We start from the raw sequence: 15,391 nt of genomic DNA, 5'->3' as shown, positions 1-15,391 counted from the left end.
GCAAATAATATTGAGCATATATTGTGACAGGTAGTGATACATACTGTAAAGTGAAACTAATGAAGGGGGCTGGAGAAAACTGGGTGTGGATTGGGGTTGGTTATTTTATTTATTTATTTTTTACTTGTATTTACTTTTGAAAGAGACAGCATGTGAGTGGGGGAGGGGCAGGGAGAAAGAGGGAGACACAGAATCCAATGCAGGCTCCAGGCTCTGAGCTGTCAGCACAGAGCCCAACGTGGAGTTTGAACCCACAAACTGTGAGATCATGACGTAAGTCTAAGTCTGACGCTTAACTGAGCTGCCCAGGTGTCCCTGGTTTGTTATTTTATGTCGGATAGTGAGGGACAGGCCTTACTGGTCAAATAGAGGAACAGCAAGTGCAAAGGCCCTGAGGTTGGAGCCTGTTTTGCATGCTGTTTCTGGAGCAGAGTGATAGACATTGAAGATAAAAAGATAGCCAGGAGCCAGTTCATGTAGGGCAATACAAGCCATTGAAATGATTGGCTTTAATTCTGAGATGGGAAACCATAGGGAATTTTCAGCACAGGTGTGGCATATCTGACTTAATTTTGAGAAGGATCAGTCTGACTGCTGTGTTGAGAGTACATTGAAGTGGGAGAGCCAGGGATGGAAGTGGGGAAACTAGTGAGTCAATTGTCACAATCCAGGAAGAAGAAAATAGTGGTTTGGTCCAGGGTGATTTCAGTGATGATATGTGAAGTGCTGAGATTCTGGATATATTCTGAAGGTAGAGCCAATAAGATTAGCTAATGAATGTGATGAGAATGTGAGAATTAGTGGTCAGGAAAAAACTTAGAGGTGTTTGGTCTGATCTACTAGAAGTATGTGTTGCCATTTACTGAGTGGATGAAAGTGAAATCAGTTTGGGACTGCTAAATTTGAGACATCTCTTAGTCATCCAAATGGAGATGTTGTGTAGGCAGTTAGATGTACAGATGTGACACTTGAACTCCATTATAAGGAAATATCTGTGGCACTCGTGTCCTAAGATACACAGTTGGGAGATGTCATTTATGATTTCTTGCACTTTGTTCTGAGCCTTTTGAGCAAGCATGGCAGTTAAGCTATTTGTTTCTGATCTCTCTAGGAATAAATGGATGCCATTTAAAAAAAAAATTTTTTTTAACGTTTATTTATTTTTAGACAGAGAGAGACAGAGCATGAATGGGGGAGGGTCAGAGAGAGGGAGACACAGAATCTGAAACAGGCTCCAGGCTCTGAGCTGTCAGCACAGAGCCCGACGCGGGGCTCGAACTCACGGACTCACGGACCGTGAGATCATGACCTGAGCCGAAGTCAGCCGCTTAACCGACTGAGCCACCCAGGCGCCCCAGTGGATGCCATTTTGAAGCTGACACAAGTCCATTCCTTCCAGATGTAGTTAGTAACACAGAAAAATAATCAGGTGATAGCCATTCATTCATTCAGGAAATATTTACAGATCGCCTACATTGCGTTAGTCACTGTACTTGGACTTGGGGCTATATTAGTGAACAGTACAGCTTTAAGAAGGAAACAGGGCTAAATCATATATGGCCTTGTTAGTCAGGACAAGAAGTTTGGATTTTATGCCAAGTGCATTGAGAAGACACTGAAAATTTTTAAGCAGAGGACTGACATGAGATTGGTTTACATTTTTAGTGATCACTGTAGCTGCTTTGTAGAGGTCTTTCGGTGGTATGTCCCTTTTTTAGAGTTTTTAGCTGATAACCATGCTGACTGAGCTGTGAAGACCAAGCACATACAGAGTTAAATGTTATAATCAAGTGTAACTTAAATTTATCTGCCACATTTCAGAATATGGATAATCATTAATCCAGGCATTATAAAGGACATATCTCATTTACATTGATCAGTATAACTTTCTCATTAATATAACTTCTGCATAGTCTGAACTGACAGAAAGTGTCCTAATGATTTAGGAAAACCTATGCAAGATCTCCTTCACCCTGAGTGAAAAGGAGTGTCCTTTAAATGACATCATTCAGGGGCGCCTGGGTGGCGCAGTCGGTTGAGCGTCCGACTTCAGCCAGGTCACGATCTCGCGGTCCGGGAGTTCGAGCCCCGCGTCAGGCTCTGGGCTGATGGCTCAGAGCCTGGAGCCTGTTTCCGATTCTGTGTCTCCCTCTCTCTCTGCCCCTCCCCCGTTCATGCTCTGTCTCTCTCTGTCCCAAAAATAAATAAACGTTGAAAAAAAAATTTTTTTAAAAAAGTAAATGACATCATTCAGCCTGATTCCTGTAAGGTTGGCCTTGGAAAGGATGAGGTGAAAGAGCAACCAGGAAGGGAGTGGTTCCCTTTCTTGCAGCTGGGCTATGGGAACAGAGGAAATATAAGAGATGGAGTTGCTACTTGAGGTGTTGGTGAACTTACTGCTGCATGAAATTTTGAGGCGTGCTCTTTGAAAAATTTATGAAATAGAAAACTGATACAAATCAGGACGACTATTTATTCTCCCTTATTTTCCCCTTAGATGCTATCACCTCACCTGTATTCCAAACCTGTGAATTCTCAGACTGAAAACCACAGATTGCTATTACACTGTCCATTTTGGCACAGATGTAGTTGGTGTTAAACGATAAACAAATACGAGGCTGTGGAAGTATCTCCATATCCCCTACTCAAGAGAGAGGCCTCTGCAACAAAGTCTGTACCAGGTGACCCATTCCATGCCAGAACTGACTGATTCAGAAGGGGACCTGTGACCCACACTGAGTCAACCAGATTCTCTCTTGAGAATCTGTACCACCAGACCATATTTAGTCTGAGAGTATCAAGAGGTAGACCTGTAAGAAGGTCACGTGGAATTGAAAGTCTTAACATCTCAAATCCTGATTGGTGATTACTTGATGGGTCATGAACTATTCCAAAAACCCAAGGCCCTTCTTCAGTTCTTACTGAAATCCATAGACTCATTTTTATATGTGGGTAAGAGCTACTATTTTGACGATTTTGTAACTTACAAACTGCATCGTTAAATATTACTGAAAGTTGGTATTCATAAAATAAAACTAATTTGTTTATGATTCTGAATCACTATTCTGGCTGTACAGTATTGCATACATCCCACCATACACAGTTATAGACAATTTATGAAATTTGGGTGAAGGATGTTTTATTGTTCATTATCAGTTGCGTTGACTATCATTTCTGTTGTTTCTGTTCCCGCTTTTTAAATATAATTTACTGAGACTCGCCATGATCAATTTATTAAGCTGTGGGATGTTAGGTTATCTTACAATGTGTGGTGCATACTTATGTTGGTATTTCTTCTTCCCTACCCCCATTTTTAATGAATACACTTCAAGATACATATGTGTTATGGTTCCATTTTAAATCATCCTCACCCCTCAGCTAAAGCGAACGTACATACCAAACTCTCTTAAAACGTGCTTGGATGGTAATGTGTATTAGCAGTGTTCTTTGTGGTGGGTATTAGTCATGTTGGTGGTCACTTAACATCTTGTGATCGCTCCTCCTGTGCTTGAGGAATGACTCACACCAAGAGCCCTGTCTCACCAGAGTGGAAGCCAAAACTCACCTTTCTAGTTAACTTTGCAAAGCGCGAGATGTGAACTCAGCTCTGCCAGTCAGAGAGACCTCCTCCGGGCTCTGTGATACAGGAGGTTAGCAATGCACGAAGACGTACTTGAGGGCACACTCACAGTTCCGTGCCGTGGCAGTGACCGTGGCTGCGGTGTGAGTGGACAGTAACGGCAGCAATGGCTACAGCGTTCCTGGATGACAGCAGAGCTAATAGTTGCATCCCGAGTTTCCCAGCAACAAGACTTCTCATCTCATCAGTCTGGCAGTGCAGTATTAGGTGTTCTTAGCTGTTTAGCCTCAAAACTATTTATTAGGTTTTTAATAAACTCATGTTCTGCCTAATCAGCCAGTTAGCTTGTATGGCTTGAAGCTAAGAACTCTGACTGATACATGCTGCCTGGAAATGTGTGTTGTTTTGAAAACTTGATTCATGTACATAACAACCCCCAAGCTTACCATAATTTATGTTATTCTTCCTCAGTTCCCAAGAATTTGTTATCCCTCAGAATTAGAGCACTCTAAAATCATAATCAAATAATCCCTTTTTAAATCTTAACTTCTACTCTCTAGTTGCGTGCTAGAGATGTATTTTAGCTTAATAGTTTAGGACCATAGGCTCTGGAGCCAGATTGCCAGGACTTGAATCCCGCATCTGCCATTTATTAGCTTTTGTTCCTTGGGCAAGTTGCTTAGCTCGTCTTTGCCTGTGTCATCTTTAAAATGGAGATAAAAGGTGGCTCATTTAGTTGAGCGTCCAACTCTTGATTTCAGCTCAGGTCATGATCTCATGATTCATGAGATCGAGCCCCTTGTTGGGCTCTGCGCTGACAGTGTGGAGCCTCCTTGAGATTCTTTCCCTCTCTGTCTGCCCCTTCCCCACTCATGCGTGCACACTCGCTCTCTCTCTCTCACAAAAATGAACATTTAAAAAATAAAAAAGGAGAGCTCCGTTTCTTTGGTGGGAGAATACAAAGAAAGATGTAGAAACAGCAATCACATCCCTACACCTTAATGTCTGTTTTTATAGTGGCATTCTCACGATCATTGGTCTTATGATCAGGGCATTCTTCCTCAGGTTGGTTGTAGCTAGCAACAGAAGTAAAGTGAACAGCCCTTCTTACATGATCTGATTGTGCTGAGTGCCTATTTTCAGGTGCTTGGTTTATTATGAAATTGAAACTGGCCCAGAGCAAGCAAGATGGGTACCAAGCCCCAGTTTAGGATTGTTGCCAAATCCTAGGTCTTCGTGCATTTTCCTCTTCCCTTGAACCTTAGCTTCTGTCCCTCAGAGTCAACCTAGCTTCATGTTTCCTTTTTCCAAAAGCTCTTACATCAGAAAATAAGCAAGAAATTTACTCTTCTTTTACTTATTTATTTTGGTTGGCTGTGTTACAGGAATGAGGGTCTATTTTATCTTAAAGAAATAAAATTAGACAGTATTAGAGAAATCAAAACATTTCTCTGGCCAAATTCAAAATTATCTTTGGTACATTTTAAATCACGATGTTTAAACAAATCAGTGTAATCTGTGGTTTTGCTTTTTAAGGGAATGTAAAACATCATATTCTGTCAGGAAACTCCCTCTACATGGGCTGCCTCCTACTTTACGTTTTTCATCCCAACCAAGGTTTAATTCATTACAAACAATTTTACTCCCTTTTGCGTCACTGAACTACTGGCAGAGAGAAGAGGAGGAAAAAAATTCAATGGCTGTGCATCATCCCAATAGGTTCCCCTAGCACACATGCACAAATATATCTGTTACTTCTCTGTTCTCTCACCTGCATCCTCAGACTTGCCCTTCCTTATCTCCCCTTCCCTTTTGTCTTTACTGCCCTGTGTGTGTGTCTCTGGAACCCTCTGTCAAGTCAGGCCTTTAGAAAAGCTTTTAAGCCTACATGAGCCACTGCCAGGTACCTAGAACATTTCCATTGGCAAGGTGTGTTTGGTTGGGAGAAGAGTTCTAGAGCTTTAGTGGCAGTTCTTCTATGTATGGAGGTGAGGGGCAGAGGAAAGGGGGAGCAGGCAAAGAAGGGATATGTTCTAAATATCTCAATTAGAAATTTGAATTAATTTTCCCATGGGAACTTTTATTATAAGTTGTTATTGGATTCTGGAATATGATGAGTGCTGACAGTGCTTTTTTTTTTTCCTACAAGGAAATATATTCCAAGTACCAAGTAACCAACAAGAGTGCGTTTACAAAACTCAAACCATTAATACATTGTAGGAATTGCCTGTGCAGATTTACTCTGATTGTCTTTTGTATTGAAGCGTAGTCACACCCAGTAAAGAGTCCTCAGATGAATATTTTCTTTGTCATTTTCTAACAGCGAGTAGACTTTACTGAACAGAGAGATTGTAGCGCCCCTATTCTTGCCCAGATTTAGATATATATAATTAGCATTTTGTAAATGCTAAAATACTAAAAGAAAGAAATATTTGAAGCTGATTATATTAATACCATATTAAGATACTCATTCTAAATGAATATTTTTTCAGGAATTGAACATTAACTTTATAATTTGTTGGTTGCTTTTTTTTTTTACGTTAAAAAAATCAGATTAATTGAGGTATAATTTATGTATAATTAAAGTCACCAAATGCATGCAGTCATGAAACCACTACCACAATCAAGACATAGAATGTTTCTGGGGTGCCTGGGTGGCTCAGTTGGTTGAGCATTTGACTCTTGATTTCGGCTCAGGTTGTGGTCTCACAGTTAGTGAGTTCGAGCCCCACATCCAGCCTGCATGGACAGCACTGAGCATGCCTGGGATTCTCTCTCTCCCCCCTCCCCCGCTCAAGCTCTCCCTGTTCTTTTTCTCTTTCTCTCTCTCAAAATAAACTTAAAAAAAAAAACAAAACAAGATATAAAACATTTCCTTCACCCCAAAAACTTTCCCTGTACCCCTTTGCAGTCAATTTTCTCTCTCAAGCCCCTGACAATTACTGATCTGTTCTCTGTCCCAAAGTTTTGCCTTTCCATGAATGTCATATAAAACAGTCTTAAAGTTTTGTAGTCTTTTTTGGGTCTGACTTCTTTTACTTAGCCTAGTGATTTTGAGATCTACCCATGTTGTTGCATGAAGCAGTATTTGTTTCCTTTTTATTGCTGAGTGGTAGTCCCTTGTGTGGATAGACCACAGTTTGTTTATTTATTCACCAGTTGATGTACATTTGGGTTTTTTCCAATTGGGGGCCATTATGAATAAAGCTACTGTGAGCAGTTGAATACAGGTATTTGTACAGACGAATATTCTCAATGCACCTGGGTAAATATGTAGAAGTAGGATTGCTGAGTGGACAGTAGGTAAATGATCACCTTTATAAAAAAACAACCAAACTGTTTTCCAAGGAGTTGTATAGTTTTGTATTCCCACCAGCAATATATGAGAGTTATAGTTGCTCCATAGCCTCATTAGCACTTGCTATTGTCTGTCATAACATTTTTTGCCATTCTAGTGGGTATGTAGTGCCATCTTAATTTGGTTTTTAATTTACATTTCCCTGATGACCAGCCGTGTTGAACATCTGTTAACTTGCATGTGTGTGCCATTTATATTTGTTCTTTAATGAAATTTCTCTTCATATCTTGCCCATTTAAAACAATCAGGTTGTGGGGCGCCTGGGTGGCTCAGTCGGTTGAGCATTTGACTTCAGCTCAGGTCACGAACTCACGGTTCGTGGGTTCAAGCCCCGCATGGGGCTCTGTGCTGAACACTTGCTCAGAGCCTAGAGCCTGCTTCAGATTCTGTGTCTTGTTCTCTCTCTCTCTCTCTGTCCCCCCCGCCCCCACCCCCGGCTCATGCTCTGTCTCACTTTGTCTCTCAAAAATCAATAAATGTAAAATTAAAAAAAAAAAAATTAAAATAAATAAATAAATAAATAAATAAATAAATCAGGTTGTCTTCTAGGGTTACCTGGGTGGCTGAGTCAGTTAAGCATGTGACTTCAGTTCAGATCACAATCTCATAGTTCGTGGGTTTGAGCCCCACATCGGGCTCTGTGCTGACAGCTTGGAGACTGGAGCGTGCCTCAGATTCTGTGTCCCCCTCTTTCTGCCCCTCCCCCGCTCGCACTCTGTCTCTCTGTCTCTCAAAAATAAATAAACGTTAAAATTATTAAATAAATAAAAATTAAAAATCGGGTTGTCCTCTTATTGAGGCAGAAGAAGTATGGATGATGTCTGTGGAGTGACCGACCCTATAGGGTAGAGGCTGGAGATGTGGGTGGTGTAAGAATTCACCCAAGGCAGAACAAAGGAGATAGAAGTTTATTGAATACACTGCAAGAGAACTTCGGGGCAGGATAGCAAAGGAGAGACAAGCGAGTAGGCAAAGTTGGGGGACTGAATTTAAGCGGGTGGGAAGTGAAGAGGCATGGGAACATACAGAATTTTCCTTTTTTGGTACTTGTGCCTCGTCATAAGTAGCCCATTGGTCAGCTAGGGCTTATGGATATTTTGAGGTGGGTCTTCCCGGTTGCATTCAGCTCCATAGTCACCATGGACCTTTTTACCTTACTCAGGTTTCCATTGGTCGAGCCTGTTGCCTAAAAGTGGCCTCCGCATTGTCCTTTATCAGATATGTGTTCTCTAAATATTTTCTTCTGGTATGTGGCTTGTCTTTTCATTCTCTTAACAGTATCTTTTGAAGAGAAGTTTTTTTTTTTTTAATGTGTATTTATTTTTGAGGGAGAGCGAGTACACACAAGTGGGGGAGAGACAGAGAGAGAGAGAAGGAGACACAGAATCTGAAGCAGACTCCAGGTTCCCAGCTGTCGGCTTACAACCCGACGTGGGACTTGAACCCATGAACCGAATGATCATAACCTGAGCCAAAGTTGGACGCTTAACCGACTGAGCTACTCAGGCACCCCAAAGAGCAGAAGTTTTTAATTTTGATAGAGTTTAATACTTTTTTATTTTATGGTTTATGCTTTTTGTGTTTTATCTAAGAAGTCTTTGCTTAACCCAAGCTCATAAAGATTGTCTCTGTATTTTCTTCATATGGTTTATAATTTTAGCTCTTACATTTAGGCCTATGGTTCATTTTTGAGTTAATTTTTGTGTATGGTGCAAATTAAGGATCAAGGTTTTATTTATTTATTTATTTATTTTTGCATATGGATATTCCATTGTCCCAGGATAGTTTGTTAAAAATAGTATCCTTTCAACATTGAATTATCTTCGCCCCTTTGTTACATCATTGCTTTGAAACCTTTCTTCTTCCCTAATACAAAGCATTTAGTGTTAGGTTTCTTGAAGAATTGCATTAGCTGCCTCCCTTAGGTTGTGCTTTCTTTTTCATTCAGTTGAAGACATTTCTTTGTGAAGTTTGTTTATTTTTTGCTTATTTATTTTGAGAGAGAGGAAGAGTGCCTGTGGGCGCTCACATGAGCGGGAGATGGGCAGAGAGAGAGGGAGAGGGAATCCCAAGCAGGCTCCGTGCTGTCAGTGCAGAGCCCAATGTGGAGCTCGATCCCATGAACCATGAGCCAAGATCAAGAGTTGGATGCTTAACCGACTCAGTCAGCCAGGCACCCCAAGATATTTTTCTAATTTCCCTTTCACCCATGGCTTATTTATAAGTTTTTTAATTTCCAAATATTTGGGAAGTTTCTAGATATTTTTCTCTTAGAGATTTCTGACTTAATTCCGTTATGGTCAGAGAACATAACAAGGTATGATTTCAGTCCTTTTAAATTTGTTGAGACTTATTTTATGGCCCCAAATATTCTTAAACTACTCAACCTTTTTTAAAAAAATTGTTTCTACTTCATTAGTTTATATCTAAAAGTGACAGTTTACCAAATTACTATCTGGCCTATTGTTTATAAAAGATCGTGAGTTACAATTGTACCTTACCTAATTGTTGTGAATGTTATTTTATGGTATAAGTAATTTTACTGTGTAATGCTGTGTTGGTATTTGCTATTTTTGCCTTGTTGTAACCACAGATTTGTAAGCTATTCTTCTGTTTTCGTGCTTTTCGTAGGTCTAAGATCTGGCAAGCTTGGCGAGCAATGTGAAGCAGTTGTTCGCTTTCCCAGGCTCTTTCAGAAGTATCCATTCCCTATTCTCATCAATTCCGCATTCCTAAAGTTAGCTGACGTTTTCAGAGTTGGGTAAGTCTTTTTAAAGCCTCGGCATCCTAAAGTATTTGTTCACGTTTCTTTGTTTAATATTGTGGTCTTTATTCTTTTTGTGCTTTAGGACTTCCACGTGGTCAGTGACCATTTTAGTGGATGCACATGGCAGTTTGCGACACTTTTTGGTGTGAAATATAATGGTGTTTTAAGCACAAATGAAGTCACAAGTCAGAGGGTACTTCTTTGGGGAACAGGATAAATCAAATTAAGATGATCTTAATGTATTGTTGTATATTTTGGAAGTGTCTGATTTGTACAGGTTGTTTTGAGAAGTTTCTGACTTAATATTTTGTAATACAAGATTGCATGTTACTGTGAGGTTCCTAAAACATGGGAGCACTGGATAAATCCCTGCTGGTTGGTTGGTTTGTTTTCTCCCCACCAGTCCCTCCTACTTCTTTCCACCATTTTTCATGCACTCAGGTACTTATATACACACCGAGTCAGACTTGAAGGAGAAGAGATTTGTAGAATTAGCTTGCTAGAAGAGGAAGACCATCTGAGCTCCCGGCCATGGTTATAATACAGTTGAAGAGATGAGGTTCATCTCTACAGCTTCTCTTCCTGACTCTACCCTCTTGGTGTCTGGCCTCAGAACTGTAGGCATTGCTAACTGCTTATGCTTCGTATTCAAAGCATAGGCTTCAACTCTTTTAGTGATGAGACAAAAAAATGATAAGATTGAAAAACATTGCCCCGTTGCTAACATTTAAAATCATGTGTTGCTTTGATTCCTAATTAAATATTACTTTCCTAAGGTGGTCTCATTTACCTTTTCTCTGCTTCTTCGTAGAAACAATTTCCTGAGGTTGTGTGTCCTTAAAGTTACTCAACAGAGTGAGAAGCATTTGGAGAAGATTCTAAATGTGGATGAATTTGTGAAGAGAATTTTCTCTGTGATTCATAGTAACGATCCTGTGGCAAGAGCCATCACACTCCGGTATACTCTGTTGCTATAATGAATCCACAAGATTGTTTGGGCTGTAATTATGTACTCAAGAAAGGCAGTATATGTACTTTTTTCATTTTGGATGGTACTAATTTATTTTTTCAATTAAGACGCCAGGCAGAAATATGGTAACCATCCCAATCTATACATGCTTTTCAGTTACCATCTATGATACTGTTTGGTTGTGAATTATTGCCTAACTTGTGTGTTTGAAACATTCCTTTTCCTAAGTTGGTGTTCTGATCAGATAACTTGGATCTGAATCTAGCTTAGCCTCAGCTGATTTTGAGCTCTTCCTGACTTTGTTCTGTTTCCAGTCAGTTTTTGTATTCATCCGTGGTTATGTGCTCATTTTTAAAAAAAATTTTTTTTTAATGTTTTATTTTTGAGAGAGAGAGAAAGAGAGAGAGAGAGAGAGAGAGAGAGAGTAAGCTGGGGAGGGGCACAGAGAGGGAGACACAGAATCCAAAGCAGGCTCCAGGCTCCGAGCTGTCAGCACAGAGCCTGACATGGGGTTCAAACTCATGAACTGTGAGATCATGACCTGAGCTGATGTCGGATGCTTAACCGACTGAACCACCCAGGCGCCCCTGTTATGTGCTTATTTTTATATGCAGTCATTTGTATTTGAACCCTTTGGAGAATGCCAGATACAACTACTGTTGTTTGTTCAGCCTTTCTTTCTTGGCAAAAAAAAAAAAAAAATTTTTTTAATTCTGTCAAAATTTTATACTATAAGCCTCCTATCCAGTTTCAACCATATTTTCTTTTTAGGTCTGCCGTCTATGGAATGTATGTGTAATGTTTAGACTTTTGAAATTGACTTTCCTAAATTATAGGGCTCATTTCTGACTTGCCTTGTTCAGACAATCCTCTTTTTAGCCAGGAAGTCTAGGATGTCACTTTTTCCCTAAGTTTTTCCATCAGGAGCCAGCGCTTCCCTCTTGTTCAGGATTAAGTGCTTTTGTCATTCCTCTTCCTTTTGAGTGATTAAATTTTGAGCACAGTGTGATATTTTAAAGACAGTAAATTGGCTTTATCTTTTAAAAACCATATATAGGGGCGCCTGGGTGGCGCAGTTGGTTAAGCGTCCGACTTCAGCCAGGTCACGATCTTGCGGTCCGTGAGTTCGAGCCCCACGTCGGGCTCTGTGCTGGCAGCTCAGAGCCTGGAGCCTGCTTCCGATTCTGTGTTTCCCTCTCTCTGACCCTCCCCCGTTCATGCTCTGTCTCTCTCTGTCCCAAAAATAAATAAACGTTGAAAAAAAAAATTAAAAAATAAATGAATAAATAAAAACCATATATAAAAGATTTAAAGATATCTTACCTTTTTTTTGTTTGTTTATTTTTGAGAGAGAGAGAGAGAGAGTCAACACTCACACACAAGTGAGGGAGGGGTAGAGAGAGAATCCCAAGTAGGCTCCACGCTGCCAGCACAGAGCCCCATGTGGGGCTCAGTCTCACAAACGGTGAGATCATGACCTGAGACGAATCAAGAGTTAGATGGATGCTTAACTGACTACCCAGACCCCAGATATTCTTACCTTTTGATTCAGCAAATTCACTTACAGAAATTGTTTGCTATAAATCATTTTTAAAAGTTGGTGGATATATGTATACAGATGATCATAGTATCATTTTTGTAAAAGGTAAAAAATAATGTGTCGATATGGGAATAGTTAATTTATGGACCACTGTATAACTTTTAAAGAATGAAGTAAGTATGTGTTTAACATAGAGATACTAAGTTAAAAAAAACAGTCAAGTGATGTTCATTTTATTAACTCATTTTTGTCTGTAATATTAATATATGTGTTTATACAGGCTCAGAAAAAAATCTGAAGGAATATATACTGTTAACAGTGATGAGTTTTGTCAGGGGTCATTGGGCTATGGATTATAAGAGACTTCCGAGTGGTTTTGTAATGTTTGAGTTATTTTCCACATGTATACATCATTTATTTATTTATTTATTTTGATCAGAAGACAAAAAAAAAAAAAGAGAGAAAAAATAGAATGTAAATAGGGGAATGATTTCATAAATAATTTAGACCTAGTTTGAATATTTTGAGAAGAATATAGATTAATATTTGAATATTCCATTCATTTTGCATGCTTGCCCTTTCTAAGTCATGGCAACTGGGCTTTGCCACAGTTCTTCATTGAATAACCAGAGATTTCTAGAAAGCTTCCAGAAAGAGAGGATTTACTTATTTAGATCACTTTAAAGGGAAAAAATTCAGATTGAAGTAATAGGTTTCAACATTAACACTTGATGCAAAAAGTACTAAAAGAAATTTGAGCTAAGAATGTTATGGAATCCAGTTGCCATTTAAAATGTAGTACAATAAGAAGGTCTTCAGATGGATAAGGCCTCAGATGTTTTTGCCAAATATAGGGACCTGTTTTGAAAACATTCTTGACGTAGGCACTTTAGGAAGAGGATAAAGAGCTTGATGATTGGGAATAAGGGGTGATCAGATCGTTTTGTAAAGTTTGCAGAATTGTAAATACCAAACCAAAAAAAAAAAGTGTTTTTATAACAACTCAAAACTGAAATTGTAGTATCAATACAATATGAGAATATCAAACACTTTTCACAAAAATAGAACATTTTTGAATAGCCTTAGAAATTTTTTTCATGATTTTGTTGTTTTTTCATCATATAAGAAATGACTTAAAGTAAAAAAGTATTTTTTAATTTAGTGTATTATTTGATATTACATTATAAAGTTTTAAAAATACAATCTTTTATATTTGCAAATGACATATTAGATAAAGGGTTAGTGTCCAAAATCTATAAGAACTTATCAAACTCAACATCCAAAAAACAAATAATCCAGTGAAGAAACGGGCAAAAGACATGAATAGACAGACACTTTTCCAAAGAAGATGTCCAGATGGCCAACCGACACATGAAAAAATGCTTAACATCACTCATCATCAGGGAAATACAAATCAAAAGCACAATGAGATATACCACCTTACACCTGTCAGAATGGCTAAATTAACAACTCAGGCAACAACAGATGTTGGTGAGGATGCGGAGAAAGAGGATCTCTTTTGCCTTGTTGGTGGGAATGCAAGCTGGTGCGGCCACTCTGGAAAACAGTACGGAGGTTCCTCAAAAAATTGAAAATAGAACTACCCTACGACCCAGCAATTGCACTACTAGGCATTTATCCACGGGATACAGGTGTACTGTTTCGAAGGGACATATGCACCCCACTCTTTATAGCAGCACTATCAACAGTAGCCAAAGTATGGAAAGAGCCCAAAAGTCCATCGATGGATGAATGGATAAAGAGGTGGTACATACACACACACACACACACACACACACACACACACACACACACACACACTGGAGTATTACTCGGCAATCAAAAAGAATGAAATCTTGCCATTTGCAACTACGTGGATGGAACTAGAGGGTATTATTATGCTAAGCAAAATTAGACAAAGACAGATATCATATGACTTCACTCATATGAGGACTTTAAGAGACAAAGCAGATGAACATAAGGGAAAGGAAGCAAAAATAATATAAAAACAGGGAGGGGGACAAAGCATAAGAGACTCTTAAATATGGAGAACAAACAGAAGGTTACTGGGGGGGTTATGGGAGGGGGGATGGGCTAAATGGGTAAGGGGCATTAAGGAATCTACTCCTGAAATCATTGTTGCACTATGTGCTAACTAATTTGGATGTAAATTAAAAAAAATAAAATTAAAAAAATATAAAAATACAATCTTTTAGAAATTATAAAGAAAACTAATTTTGCGCTTCAGCAAGTAACAAACACCATATCATTTACTGCTTATGTAAGAAAAAGCATGATTTGTCAATAAAAAAATTTAAATCACATGTTTGACTTGGGACTAAATATATTAAAATGTAGATTCCTTTCTTTTCCAGTAACACTTTACTATAAATTTTAACAAAAGAGCAAAAAACTTTTTCTAATGCATTTCCTAGTAAATTACAGACCGTACACTTTCCTTTGGATACTTTAGCATGCGTTATCATTAGCTAGAGTTCAGTTCGTTTACAGGGTTATCTGGTTCTTTAATGTCAGTTAATTTACTGAGTACTGACAGATGCTTCAAGTAACTCCAACCACTATCAAGGTATAGAACTTACTCCAGAATATTCCTTCATGCCCCATCCTACTCACTTCTCTCATCCACCTCCCCAGAGGCCACTGCTGGTCTGAGTTTTTCCTGTTACCTAGATAAGTTTTCATCTGTTTTCAAATGTCATATAAGTGGCCTCATACAGTGGGTATCCTTTTGTGTAAGTCTTCTTTTCGTTTTTTGATATTAATCCATTTTGTATGTCATTAATTTGTTTGTTTTTATTGCTGAGTACTTTTCCATTGTGTGACAGTAACAGTTTATTTGTTCTCTTACTGGTGAACTCTTAGGCTCTTTCCAATTTACAGCTATCATAGGTAAAGTTGCTATGAACCTTCTTGTCCAAGACCTGTTGTGAACATGCTTCCCTTTCTGACAAATATATACTTAGGAGTGAAATTGCTGAACCATAGGGTAGGTGTATATTTAATTTTATAAGAAACTGCCAAGCCTTTTTCCAAAGCGATTTTAACCATTTTATATTCTGACCAACAGTATGTGAGTTCTGGTTACTTCACCTTCTTGCCAGCCTTTGGTGTGTCTTATCTTCTACCTTAGCCATTCTGATGGGTGTGTAGCAGTT

At 38.9% G+C, this 15,391-nt stretch overlaps 1 protein-coding gene across 1 annotated transcript in view; it reads left to right on the top strand.

The window, feature by feature from the left end:
* The window catches only part of INTS7 (integrator complex subunit 7), a 93,738-nt gene that overhangs the window by 2,700 nt on the left and 75,647 nt on the right, over positions 1 to 15,391 (top strand). The window contains exons 2-3 of the mRNA XM_045452462.1: positions 9,570 to 9,699; positions 10,517 to 10,663. Coding sequence (XP_045308418.1) covers positions 9,570 to 9,699; positions 10,517 to 10,663 — 277 coding nt within the window. The remainder of the gene's footprint in view (positions 1 to 9,569; positions 9,700 to 10,516; positions 10,664 to 15,391) is intronic.

This window comes from Leopardus geoffroyi, chromosome C3 (genome assembly GCF_018350155.1).
Source record: "Leopardus geoffroyi isolate Oge1 chromosome C3, O.geoffroyi_Oge1_pat1.0, whole genome shotgun sequence".
Lineage (NCBI taxonomy): Eukaryota > Metazoa > Chordata > Mammalia > Carnivora > Felidae > Leopardus > Leopardus geoffroyi.
Note: the sequence above shows the minus strand (reverse complement) of the source record. Positions and strands in the feature narration are given on the sequence as shown.